The sequence below is a fragment of the Talpa europaea genome (genome assembly GCF_964194135.1).
Source record: "Talpa europaea genome assembly, chromosome: X".
In the NCBI taxonomy this organism is placed as follows: domain Eukaryota; kingdom Metazoa; phylum Chordata; class Mammalia; order Eulipotyphla; family Talpidae; genus Talpa; species Talpa europaea.
In genome coordinates, this window is record NC_140081.1 from 47,804,485 (window position 1) to 47,818,284 (window position 13,800).

General features: G+C 45.6%; 2 protein-coding genes across 2 annotated transcripts; one reads left to right on the top strand and one right to left on the bottom strand.

Annotated features, from left to right (window-relative positions):
* Nucleotides 1-5,804: 5,804 nt before the first annotated feature.
* LOC311187150 (large ribosomal subunit protein eL21-like) lies at nucleotides 5,805-6,554 on the bottom strand (the record flags this gene model as incomplete). The annotated part of the gene is made up of 1 exon (XM_084258429.1): nucleotides 5,805-6,554. The coding sequence occupies one exon, from the start codon at nucleotides 6,552-6,554 to the stop codon at nucleotides 6,072-6,074; it is 483 nt and encodes a 160-aa protein (XP_084114555.1). The 3' UTR covers nucleotides 5,805-6,071.
* Nucleotides 6,555-8,978: 2,424 nt separating this feature from the next.
* GCNA (germ cell nuclear acidic peptidase) lies at nucleotides 8,979-13,249 on the top strand (the record flags this gene model as incomplete). Its single annotated transcript, XM_084258930.1, has 4 exons — nucleotides 8,979-9,228; nucleotides 11,034-11,172; nucleotides 12,203-12,407; nucleotides 13,000-13,249. The coding sequence occupies exons 1-4, from the start codon at nucleotides 9,091-9,093 to the stop codon at nucleotides 13,247-13,249; spliced, it is 732 nt and encodes a 243-aa protein (XP_084115056.1). The 5' UTR covers nucleotides 8,979-9,090.
* Nucleotides 13,250-13,800: the final 551 nt, after the last annotated feature.

Sequence of the window (13,800 nt, forward strand, 5' to 3'; positions counted from 1 at the left end):
TGTAGCGCTGTGCTCAACCGCCTGCCCCAGCAGGGAGGCCCTATATTCTTTTTTTTTATTATTATTTATGGGGCCTCCCTGGTGGCGCAAGGGGTTAAGAAACAAGCTACGTAGCTATCCGCAGCCGCTGCAGCACGAGTTTGATCCCCGGCCAGGGAGCAACACACATGGCGCAGCAGACATCTCCTGACTCGCCCGTTGCTCCCCTCAGCAGTGTACTTCAGTCAGTCTGCCTGTTCTGATCCCCATTCTGTCTCTGGTGAATCCTCTCACTCCCCCCACCACACTGTGCATCTCTGGCCTACACCGCAGCTCTTGTATGCATACATAAATAAATCTTTTTTGGTATAAATTTTATTTTTATATTCCCCATAGAATTGCAACCCCCTTATTTTGACCCCAATCCCTCCCCTCCCTGCCCCCCACCCTCCATAGAGTGTCTCTGGTTCATAGTTGTTTGTTGATTTTGATTTTCACTTTCTTATAGTTACTCATTTTCCTGGTTCCTTATTTAAGTTTTCTAGATTCCTGCTATGAGTGAGACCATCCGGTATTTTTCTTTTTCTTTCTGGCTTATTTCGCTGAGCATGATCCCTTCCAGCGCCATCCATGTTGCTGCAAATTGCATGTGTTTATCTTTTTTGAATGCTGAGTAATATTCCATAGTGTATATGTACCACATCTTCTTGATCCAGTCATCTATTTTTGGGCATTTGGGCTGTTTCCAAAGCTTAGCTATTGTAAATAGTGCTGCTATAAACATAGGGGTGCAGGTGCTCTTTGGAATTGATGTTTCTGTGTCCTTTGGGTAAATCCCTAGGAGTGGAATTGCTGGATCATATGGAAGCTCTATGTTAGTGATAGTGAAGGCAAAGATCAACAGCTGGGACTAAATATTTTTTTAAATATTTATTTATGGGGCCTCCCTGGTGGTGCAGGCGGTTGAGCGCCGCGCTGTGAAGCTGTCCTCAGCTTCTGCAGCACGGGTTCCATCCTGGCCAGCTGGCGAGAATCCCACATGGCAAAGAAGACCTTTCCTGTCTCACCCGCTGCTCCCCTCAGCAGTGTGTTTTGTCAGTCTGCCTGTTCTGTTCCCCGCTCTGTCTCTGGTGAATCCTGTCACCTTCCTGTGCATCTGGCCTGTACCCCGGTTCTTGTATAAAAATAAATAAATCTTAAAAAAAGATTTATTTATGTATGCATACAAGAACTGGGGTACAGGCAAGAGGTGTGGAGGGTCAGAGGATTTACCAGAGTTGTGAACAGAACAGGCAGATCAACTGAAATACACTGCTGAGGGGAGCAGCAGACGAGACAGGAGAGGTCTGCTGCACCATGTGGGTAGCTCCCTGGTCAAGAGTCAAACTCATGCTGCAGTGGCTGCTGATAGCTTCATAGTGCAGCGTCTTAACCACTTATGCCACCAGGGAGGCCCTCCTTGTATATATTCTTGTGAATTTTTTAAGCTTAAACATTAGGTTGCTTGTAGGTCTTTTTTTTTTTTTTTTTTTTTTGAACTCTGAAATTTTTATTTTTATTTTTTTAGGTAATAAATTTTATTGTTATATTCCCCATACAATTGCAGCCCCCCCATTCTGACCCCAATCCCTCCCCTCCCGCCCCCCTAAAAGTGTCTCTGGTTCAGAGTTTTTTGTTGATTTTGATTTTCACTTTCTTACAGTTATTCATTTTCCTGGTCCCTTATTTAAGTTTTCTAGATTCCTGCTATGAGTGAGACCATCCGGTATTTTTCTTTTTCTTTTTGGCTTATTTCGCTGAGCATGATCCCTTCCAGCGCCATCCATGTTGCTGCAAATTGCATGTGTTTATCTTTTTTGAATGCTGAGTAATATTCCATGGTATATATGTACCACATCTTCTTGATCCAGTCATCAATTTTTGGGCATTGGGCTGTTTCCAAAGCTTAGCTATTGTAAATAGAGCTGCTATAAACATAGGGGTGCAGGTGCTCTTTGGAATTGATGTTTCTGTGTCCTTTGGGTAAATACCTAGGAGTGGAATTGCTGGATCATATGGAAGCTCTATGTTTAGTAGGTCCAGAAATCTCCACAGCTCTCCATAGTGGTTGGACCAGTTTGCACTCCCACCAACAGTGCAGGAGAGTTCCTTTTTCTCCACACCCTCGCCAACATTTGTTGTTGCTAGTTTTTTTAATATGTGCCATTCTCACAGGTGTAAGATGGTATCTCATAGTAGTTTTGATTTGCATTTCCCTGATGACAAGTGATGTTGAACATTTTTTCATATGCCTGTTGGCCATTTGCATTTCCTCTTCAGAGAAGTTTCTTTTTAGCTCTTCTGCCCATTTTTTGACTGTATAATTTTCTTTGTTGTTGTTGAGTCTCATCAGCTCTTTGCAGATTTTTGTGATCAGTCCTTTATCATTAGTGTTGGGTGCAAAAATGTTCTCCCAGTTGGTGGGGTTTCTCTTTGTTTTGGTTATTGTCTCTTTTGCTGTGCAGAAGCTCTTTAATTTGATGTAGTCCCAGCTGTTTATCTTTGCCTTCACTATCACTGCTTTGGGTGATGTGTCTGTAAAGATGTCTTTGATGTGCAAATCACGTAGTGTTTCGCCTATATTTCCTTCTATATATTTTATGGTTTCAGGTCTTATGTCTAGTTCTTTAATCCATTTTGAGTTGATTTTTGTGTATGGTGTGAGGTAGTGGTCAAGCTTCATTCTTTTGCATGTAGCGACCCAGTTTTCCCAGCACCATTTCTTGAACAAACTTTCTTTGCTCCAATGCATAGTCTTTGCTCCTTTGTCAAAGATTAGTTGACCATAAATCTGTGGGTTTATTTCTGGATTTTCTATTCGATTCCATTGGTCTGCATGTCTGTTCTTGTTCCAATACCATGCAGTTTTGATGATTATGGCTTTGTAGTATAGTTTGAAGTCTGGGAGTGTGATGCCTCCATTCCCTTCTTTTTTTTTTTCAGGAGAGCTTTGGCTATTCGGGGTTTTTTGTGATTCCATATGAATTTCATCAATAATTGTTCTATTTCTTTAAAGAATGACATTGAAATTTTGATTGGAATAGCATTGAATCTGTATATTGCTTTTGGAAGGATGGCCATTTTAATAATGTTTATTCTTCCAATCCATGAGCAGGGGATGTCTTTCCATTTCTTTGTGTCTTCTTCTATTTCTTTTAACAGTGTTTTATAGTTTTCTTTGTATAGGTCTTTTACCTCTTTTGTTAGATTTATTCCCAAATATTTGATTTTTTTTTGTTTCAATAACAAAAGGGATGGTTTTTTTGATTTCTTCTTCTTCAGATTTATTGTTTGTGTATAGGAAGGCTACTGACTTTTGCGTGTTGATTTTGTATCCTGCCACTTTACTGAACTGATTGATGAGTTGAATTAGTTTTTCTGTGGAGTTTTTGGGGTTCTCTATGTATAATATCATATCATCTGCAAATAGTGATAGTTTGACTTCTTCTTTTCCTATTTGGATTCCTTGGATGGCTTTCTCTTGTCTTATTGCTCTGGCTAGGACTTCCAGTATTATATTGAAAAGCAGTGGTGAGAGTGGACATCCTTGTCTTGTTCCAGATCTTAATGGAAATGCTTTCAGCTTTTCACCATTGAGAATGATACTGGCTGTTGGCTTGTCATAGATGGCCTTTATGATGTTGAGGTATGTTCCTTGTATCCCAAGAATTTCAAGGGCTTTTATCATGTTCAAAATTTTTATCATTAATAGGCGCTGTATCTTGGGCCTCCCTGGTGGCACAGCGGTTGAGCGCTGGGTTGCGAGGCTGCCCGCAGCCTCTGCAGCACAGGTTCGATCCCCGGCCGCTAGGCGAGGGTCCCACATGGTGCGCAGACCTCTCCTGCCACCTGCTGCCAGGTGTGTGATGTCAGCCTGATTGGCTTTCCTTTGAATGTTATCTGTTTCTTCCCTCTTGCCAGCTTCATTATTTTTTCCTTGTCCTGGATTCTTGGGAGCTTTACTATTATGTGTCTTGCTGTATTTTTCCTTTCATCGTGGAAGTTTGGTGTTATTCTTGCTTCTTGTATATCAATTTTCAGCTCCTTCACATTTGGGAAGTTCTCTTCAATTATCTCTTTGAATATTTTCTCTGTTCCTACTTCTCTCTCCTCTCCTTCTGGTATTCCTATAACTCTTATATTTCCTTTCCTCATGGAGTCAGATAGTTCCCGAAGTCTTTCTTCATTCTTTTTCCTTCGTACTTCTCTTTCCTTTTCTGTTTTGGTTCTTTTTATTTCTGTGTCTTCAAGAGTACTTATTCGTTCTTCCATTTCATCTATTCTGCTTTCATTGCTTTTCCCAGAATTCTTTAGTTCTTCCATTAATTCTTTGATCTCCTGCATTTCTTTTACTTCCCTCTTTAGGGACTCAATTTCATTCTTCTGATCGTTGATTATTTTTCCCTTATCATTGTTTTCCTTTATGACTTCTGTCAGTTTTTTAATCACGGCAATTTTAAATTCTCTTTCTGGAAGGCTCAGAAGTTCTTCCAAGTTACTGTCGTTGCAATCTGGGGGCTGGTTTTCTTTTTGTGGTGTGCTTTTTCTCTGGAGAGTTGCTAGGTTGCGTGTGGTTCTTCACCTCCCTACTGTCTGTTTTCTAATTTGCCGTATGCGTTGGGACACTGTGTTGTTGGGACTGGCCGGCATCTTGGGTGGGCTTCTCTGCTCCCCTCTGGTTCCTCCAGAAGTCATCTGTCAGTTTCAAGCAGTCTTTACTGGAGAAAGGTCCCTGTTCTAAAATGCCGATGTGGGGACACACTCCCCTGTGCGCCTGGTCTGCCCCGGCGGTGGGTTCCTGCTCCCCCTCTGGGCTTGGACTGCAGGCCAGAGGGGGTCTGGCGTGGGCGAACTTCCCCCGCTCACCTCTGGCTCCTGAGGAAGCCTTCTGCAGGTAGTCTTTACTGAAGAAATGTCCCTGTTCTAAAATGGTGATGTGGGACACACTCCCTGCGTGTCCGGTCTCAGGCACACTCTTCTGCGCGCCTGGTCTGCCCCGGCTGTGGGTGCTCGCTCCCCCTGTGGGCTCAGACTACTGGTCGGAAGGGGCCCGGCGTGGGCTAACTCCCCAGCTGGCCACTGACTCCTTCAGGATCCTCTGCTGGTTTCAAGTCGCTAGGTGGCGCCAGAGATCTCTCCTAGAGCCCTTGGGGAGCTGATTTTCCACCCCGTGGGACAGGGAACAGAGCGGGGATGGTAGGGTACACCTCAACGGCTTTGGGGTACTGTGTCTGCCTTGTGCCCCACCGTCGTGGGGAACCCACGCCCCTAATTTCGTGCCCCGGGTCTCAGTTCCAAAGCCCTCAGTTCCAGGACGCGGGCTGTAGCCCAGTTCAGTGGCGTGGGAATGGCGCCTTTTGAATCCCGCTCCCGTGCCTGGGCGCCTGGTTCCTGCTCACTCAGGGAGGGCCTCCGCGGTCTCCCCGCAAGCCTAGGTCGCAGGCGCGGGGACCTGGGCAGCTGCGATCCGATCCGGATCTGCGTTTGCTTTTCAACCGCACTGCTTTTCAGCGCGATCCCGATCCGTGTCTGCTTTTTCAGCGCGCCGCTTTTAGCAAGCTTACCGGGCGGCCCGGGGCTGTGTGCTGGTGCTGGCCTCCTCCTGGGGGGCAGGGCTCTCTTTAATGGCGCCTGGAGCTCACCTCCGTGGCGGATCCTGCAGGGTTCTCCGCAGCTCCCGTTCACGGGGTGTGGTGGCTGAAATAGTTCCTTTCCACTCACAGTCCCGCTTGCTGCGTAGTTTGCTCTTGTTGGTCGTTTTAGTCGACTTTGTGGGCGGGGGAGGGGAGCAGGGTTCTGCGCTTTCCTCCCTTCTGGTCCTCTTTTATGGCAACTTTCTTCTTTGGGCAGTTTGCTGGCGTCACCTGTTTATCTTCCGTGTCCCAGTTCTCACTGGGACCTGCCGCTTTTCCTCCCTATTAACTTTTTTTTTTTTTACGATATAATTAAAAGTTTGCTTTAAATATTTTTTAGAGAGGGGACACCACACTTCTACTCAATTAGTTGAAACATTTTTGTAGCCCAGAGCTCTTTTATTTCTTTTTGTACACCTATCATGCCATGAATTCATAGGGAATAGGTTCTAGCAGCTCAGGCTCCTTCCCATTGGTTCTCACAAAGTGTGCTTCTCTAGGTGGAGCAGGCTGGCGCTTCAGCTGAACCCAAGTACCCTTCTCTTTGGCTTCCTTTTTCTTCTGATCATTTTCTTTCACACGTTTCAGGAAGCTATCTCGGCTCTTAGAGTGCTTAATGTGCTCAATACGAACATTAATTCTCTTTGCAAGAATCTTGCCCTTTACTTGCTTGTTTACAACAATGCCAACTGCATGCTGGGTAACATTATAGACTCTTCCGGTTTTGCCATGGTAACATTTGTGGGGCATTCCTTTTTGAACAGTGCCTATCCCCTTGATGTCAACAATATCACCTTTCTTATAGATTCGCATGTATGTGGCCAAAGGAACAACTCCATGTTTTCTAAAAGGCCTAGAGAACATATAGCGGGTCCCTCTTCTCTTTCCCTTTGTGTTAGTCATTTTGGCGACTTACTGGAAGATGGCAGTTCCGCCCTATTAACTTTTTTTAATGGGAGATCTTACTCGCAGCATTTACTCGCAGCATCTCCTCGCCGCCATGTTGCTCCGCCCCCTTAGGTCTTTTGTTTTTATTCAGCTGTATATAATTGATACTGCAAACAGGGCATTTAGACCAAAGACATGTTCATACTTGAAGCAGAATATTCACACTTTCTCATTTAGATTCCAGGAAGCACTCACCTTTTCCCATAAACACATGCAGTGAGCATAATTTATTTGTTTGTGCTTGCATTCAGGAGTAATATTTGCTTACAAGAGAAGGAATATATTAGAAGGACTGTACATTTAATTTTTACCTGTATTTGGGCACTAAATGCATATTGGGGGCTTCCCTGGTGGCGCAAGGGATTAAGCACCGCACTATGAAGCAATCTGCAGCCTCTGCAGCATGAGTTCTATCCCCGGCCGGCCAGGGAGAAACCCACATGGCGAGGCAGATCTCTCCTGTCTCGCCCGCTGCTCCCCTCAGCAGTATATTTCAGTCAGTCTGCCTGTTCTGTTCCCTACTCTGTCTCTGGTGGATCCTCTCACTCCCTGCATCTCTGGCCTGTGCTCTAGCTCTTGTATGCATAAATAAATCTTCAAAAAATAAAAAAAAAATGCATCTTGGGAGAAAAAGAACAATGTGTCAGGCATTTGGGGCAACAGCGCAACTTGGATCTAAGCAGAGAGACTGTTCTCGCCGGATAAGGTAGCTGACAGCCGTTTAGCGTGTCCTCTTCCATGGATCCCCTTTCAGCAGAGTTTCTTTGATACTAACAGGCATGTTTCAGCTGCTTTGCCTATAGGGATGTGTATTTTGGGTAGCTCCCAGGTTGCTTTGCTAGAGCATGTGACTGAAGAAGGAAGAAGCTGTCCCTAGTGTCATTGTCATCTGCAGCATCCAAAAGAGGTAATTTGTTTAGGCTTCTCACTGCTGCCTTGGTACTTCCTGTTTCAGCCTGTAGGCTTCCTGTTGTGCTTAGCATTGTTTCTGTGTAGGCTGCTTGCTGGTCATGGTGTCTGGTGTACCCTTTTGGGGTCTTGTTGGTTCCTCTGATGTGGAGATGCTCAGCCTGCAGTAAGTTGGCACAGATGTTGAGGTGAAGGCATGCTAAGCCACAAGGCCTGTTTGACAAGAGCACACACTCAGAGGGGTCATGGTCCCTGCTGAGGTGTGCAGATCTGAACCACCTGCCACCTTTTCTGACACAAAATTGCTTTTAGAACTAAGTAATTGGAGACAGAAATGTTAGCGTCCCTCATGTCAGGCTTTGGAATGAATACCCTGAGTTCTGTTGCCTTTGCCTTTTCTGGTGTTTTGGCAAAATTTCAAGTTTCAGGAGTGCTGTTAAGTTAAGGACCCACTTCCCTGTGTTTGCTCCTATTTTATCTTTCCGGCGCTGTGGACTCATCTCCTTGGACTTGTGGATGGGTCCAGCCAAGATAAAGATGTTTCATTTTAAATAGTTATCATAAGCATGGGGTCCTTCGTGTGCTCAGCACTATTTTTTGGGCCTTTTGAATTAGGCCTTGGGAGTGTGGCAGCAATAATGGTTTAAGGGAAAGACCCTGAGATTTGGGTCAGAAGATTCCTTGTCTCAGAGAACTTTGGGCAAGCCACTTAACTGCTGTGAAGTAGAGGTCATAAGAGTAGTAATAGTTTCTTTGGAGGGTGGGGGAGGATTAAATAGGACAATGCAGAAGGAAATTCTTTGCATATGATAAAGCACAACAGCTGGTGGTTCTCAGTAGAGGTGGAGATGTGAGCGGATAGGATAAGTTGTGCCAAGTAATGAATAAACGGTGGGAAATCACACTTGAGGTTCAGGGAACAGTGACCTTACTCACTTTGGCAGAGTGGGAATGGGGGCTGGAAATAAGAGGGTGGGAACAGATCGACCCAGACCTGGAATGCGAGACCAAGCAGTTAGTGAAAAGCCAGAGAGGGACATATTAATAGCTGGAGCCAGGCCTAACAAAATTAATCTGGAGGGGGTGTGGTTAGATTACACCAAAATGAACCTGGAGCTGAGGAACACGGTTAGATGAATGCTGTGGTGTCATGGCATGGAGGGCGGGGAAACTTGAACTGGGGTGGTGATGGTGGGCTGGGAAGTAGGATGGTGAGGTCTGTGTTTGTGCTTAACTGAATATGGGGGAAGGGAGAAATGAATTTTAAAATGTCACCCATTACAAACAGAAGTTGGAGAAATAAACACGTTGAACCAGAGCCGTGGCCATGTTATTTGGCAATTTTCATCAGGCAAAGTGTAAACTCAGAACTAGATCTCAGGGGAGAGACGGAGACTACAGATGCAGCGGTGGTACCCCTCCTGCTGAGGTTGAGACCATGGGCTGAACACCCTCACAAGGACTTGAAAGAGGGGCCATCAAGTTTCAGAGTCTCTGTTGATATGATCTGTATGTATGCATTTCTTCTAACTTATTTCTTCTGCTATAAGATCTCAGTCAATTTTACCTTTGCAGGGATGTTATGTGCAATATCCCTGGATGTTTCTTGCATGACCTTGAGAAATCAAAGCAGTATTCTGGGAAGAAATTCAAGCAAAATAAGGATGAGCTGGTTCAGAAAATCTATGCTCTGTTTAACAGAACTGTCTTTGATGAAAAGGTAAGGAATTAACACTTAGTGAGCCTCTCTCGCATGCCCAGCAGTCCTGGCTGTTGTGACATATCGAGATGTGCTAACTGTATTTCCTGCCCTTGGGAAGAGTCAGTTAGAGGAGGAGTGGAGTCTTGCATATGTGGAAGAAAAAGACAGTGTTTGTGGGTTATAATATATGGTATAAACTGTCACTACCATGGGAGACCCACAGAGGGATGAATCACCGAGAGCCTGAGTGGTAAGGAAGTAGGATTGCCAGGAGGAAGTGAGAGTTTTCCTTCTAGTTCTTCTTCTTTTTTTTTTAAGATTTATTTTTATTTATTTATGCATACAAGAACTGGGGTGTAGGCCAGAGATGCGGTGGGTGAGAGGATTCACCAGAGACAGAGTGAAGAGCAGAACAGGTGGATTGACTGAAATACACTGCTGAGGAGAGCAGCAGGCGAGTCAGGAGAGGTCTGCTGTGCCATGTGGGTCAGCTCCTTAGCCGGGGATCAAACTCATGCTGCAGCGGTTGCGGATAGCTTCATAGTGCTAAGACTTAACCCCTTGCACCACCAGGGAGGCCCATTTTCTGGTTCTTTTTTTTTTAAGATTTATTTATTTATGCATACAAGAACTTGGGCACAGGCCAGAGGTGCAGGGGGTGAGAGGATTCACCAGAGACAGAGTGGGGAACAGAACTGACTGACACTTCTGAGGGGAGCAGTGGGTGAGACAGAAGAGGTCTGCTGTGCCATGTGGGTAGCTCCCTGTCCGGCTGGTGATGGAACTCGTGCTGCAGAGGCTGAGGATAGCTTCACAATGCTGTGCTTAACCCCTTGCACCAGGGAGGCACCATTTTCTGCTTCTTGAAAGAAGTAAGTGGAGAGAACAACAGTGGTGGGGAGCAGGCATGTGTAGAGGTTTGACTACCTGGACTAGAGGATTCAAGTTGAAGGGAAACATCAAAGAAATATGTGATCTTGAGCAAGTATTACTTAGCTCCTCTTTGCCTCAGTTTCCCCACCTATAAAATGGGGACAGTAGCAGTACCTGCCACTTCATAGAATTATTGTTAGGTCTAAGGAAGTTCATCTAACTAAATGTGCTGAGAACAGGTTCTCCAACATACTAAGCACTACTTGAATACTTGTTAGCTTTTTTTTTTTTTTTTTTTTTTTTGGATAGTGTAAAAGTATATGCTGGAGCACCCTGAGAGCCAGGTGCAGGAGCTTACATGGCAATCTGTGGCACCACTGCACAAGGATATGATGTGACATGAAGTGGCTGCTGAAAGACATTAACCTGGAAGGAGCATGGGGGTGTGGGCTGGATTGAGGAGACTGTGGAGGCAGAGAGAGCTGTGGGGCATTAGGTTTTTCAGACTTTATTGCCTTTGGTGACAGAACTTTGTGCAGGGAAAGTACTTATATTGTCCAAAGGTTCCCCAGCCCTTGGTGCCCTTCCTGACAACAGTGGTGCTACATCAGTCAACTCTGATTACTGGATCCTGAGTGTTTTTGTTGCATTTTAAATTTTGCCTCCCCACTCTTTGGCCATGGTTTCTTTTGTCTCCTACCTCAGCAGGCCTGTCCTCCACTTCCGACTACCCCTGACTTTGTTTCCATAGGAGGGAGCACAAGTGCTGCATTCACATGCTCTCAGCAATCTCCCCTGTATCCCCAATGCAATTAAATGTCTTTGCCTGTACTTCAACTTGGCTTTTGTTCTCCCTAGAATGTTTATATTTGCAAAAGCCTTTTGAGCTGATAGTTTCTGGTCAGCAGAGAACTGCTTCCTTAGTCACTTTGTCGGCTTTGCATCCCCAGATGCCAGAGAAAATAGACATTGGCTGGAATAAAAAGATGCTGAGAACTGCTGGCTTGTGCACCACCGGTGAGATACGTTACCCGAAGAGGGAGCGCTACGCCAAGATTGAGATCTCCCTGAAAGTTTGCGACTCCGCAGGTGATGGCAGGAGCCCAGCAGCCTCTCTGCTGCACACTTTCCTTCGGACCCAGCACCTATTAAGATTCTCTCAGGTGTTGGTATGCTCCGGCAGCCTGTGTCACAGCTTTACCCCCTTCCTGAGTGAACAGGCCTACTGCATGCTGCTTAGAAGACATTATTATTGGAGGTCTCACTATCCCTGAGAATACAGCTGGTCCATCTCTCTTTCAGGCCTCACTTTCTCTCAGCAGGTCCCTGTCGCCCGCAGCAGTATCTCTGTTCTCCCATGGGCTGAACTTCAAGTCCCTGTAGCAATCACCAGATCTTCACACTGTCTCTCGTGTCATCATTCCTTCTCCACTTTGCTTCTGCCCAGGTCTGGGCCTTTGTCACCGCACCCTTCTCTGCTCTATTCAGTCTCCTCAATGCTGCTGCATTGCTTTCCCTGACCTGGCTAATACCTGAGGCCTGGCTTTCGAGACTGTCGTCGTGCTCCGCCACTCTGCTCAGCCAGTCTTGTCTCTCGCTGCTCTGCTACTACCCTGTGCTTCAGCCAGGCTTTCTTCACACTAACCTTCCAAATGCACCACATGCCTTCCTGGCGCCAGCCTTTGCTCGCCACACTTAGAATGGCCCAACTAAGGTTTGCCAACTTTGGGGCCCAACTCAGACCTCAGTTTGTGGAGCTTCTCCTGGTCTAATTCTTTGGCCAGCAATGCGCCCACCCTGTCCACTTACGTTCCTGAAGGGCAGAAGCCAGGTCTTGGCTGGATGTATTTCCAGCAGCATCCCACAAAAAAGGGGTCTGTTGGAGCTCCTGTGAAAAGACTTTCTTGCCAAGGGTTCTCTGCCATTAACAAAACTGGGTTGCAGTTGGGAGAAATTTCTCTTCCAGAATCCTAGGGAGAGGATACTCATGCTTGCTTGCATTTGCTGTTCTAGAAGAGGGCTTTGCGTCTAGTGGGGTTGAGAGTCTGGGGTTATTGGGGAGCAGAACAGAGGGAATCAGTTTGAAATGCTCATGATTTCTTTTCATTCATCTTTCAAGACCGACTCCGGGATACTTTGATCCATGAAATATGCCATGCAGCGTCCTGGCTGCTCGATGGTGTCCGTGACTCTCATGGCGACGCATGGAAGTATTATGCCCAAATGTCTAACCTGGTGCACCCAGAGCTGCCAAAGGTCACCCGTTGCCATAACTACAAGATTAACTATAGGATTCATTATGAATGCACGCAGTGCAAGACCAGGTGAGACCTTGCTCCTCAGGCTTTTCCCGTTTATGTTTTCACTGTGACTTTCCAAGTGGTTCTTCAGTGATTTTAGTAGTAAGTACACAGCTCTGTGATGTGAACAGCAACACCTCTGTGCTGCTTTTTTTTTTAAAAAAAGATTTATTTATTTATGCCTACAAGAGCTGGGGTGCAGGCCAGAGATGCGGGAGGTGAGAGGACTCATCAGAGACAGAGTGGGGAACAGAACAGGCAGACTGACTAAAATACACTGCTGAGGGGAGCAGCGGGCGAGACAGGAGAGGGCTGCTGTGCCATGTGGGTTTCTCCCTGGCCGGCTGGGGATCGAACTCATGCTGCAGAGGCTGCGGATTGCTTCATAGTGCGGTGCTTAACCCCTTGTGCCACCAGGGAGACCATGTGCTGTTTTTTTGTGCTCTTTTTCATTTCCTTCCTACTTTGAGTTGGCCTGACCACTGCCACTGTCTGGTGCCCCACTCTGTGAACCTACAGAAAAGACTTGCTGTGGGTGCAAGGCCGCCAGCTCAGAGAAGAAACAGGGGGTACAGTTGGTGATTGTTTTGCTATGTCGTGTCTCTTTTCTTGATAGGGTTGGCCGCTACACCAGATCGTTGAACACCGAGCGCTTTATCTGTGCCAAATGCAGGGGAACTCTGGTCATGCTGCCGTTAACTCGGAAAGATGGGACCCCCATTGTGCCCCATGTGAGACCCTTCGCCATGTATGTGAAGGAGTATTACAGAATAGTAAGGCAGCAGACCGAAGGGATTAGCCATGGGGATGTGATGAAAAAGCTTGGCAAGGATTTTGTTGCCAAGAAACAGAATCAAGGTCGTTAAAAGTTATCTGAGCATGTGTTTTGGCGAGATGAGTCACTTTAGAAAAGTAAGAAGTTTTAGAAAAATATCTTTGTTTCTGTGAAGTTATGGGTATTAGAATTTAAATACTGTTTTAAAGCTGTGCGTTGTTAACCATGATTGTTCTTAAGCAGGGCTTCAATTGCTAACCATTTTATGCCCTTGATGGTACTCAAGTGCCCTTTGTATCAACTTAGGTCTCACTGAGACCCTATAGTTTCGACATGTAGAACAAAATGCAAAAGAAAAGTGAGCTTTCAGGGGTGGTACATTGAGAGAATGAGAGTATGTTGGAGAGAGATGTTTCAAAGGCAGTATTTCAAAACCAGGGCTGCTGGGAGATGTAACCTGTTACACCTACCTAGAGATAAAAGAAACATTCACGAATTTAGTTGCTCTTGATATTGAACAAAGCCATCCGAGCCAGTGTACTTGTTTATTAAATAAATTAATAAATAAAATGTTTTCTGCAATTCACATGTTAGCCAAGTCTGTTCATTGACAACCTGCACCAATAACAGAACAAACCCTTG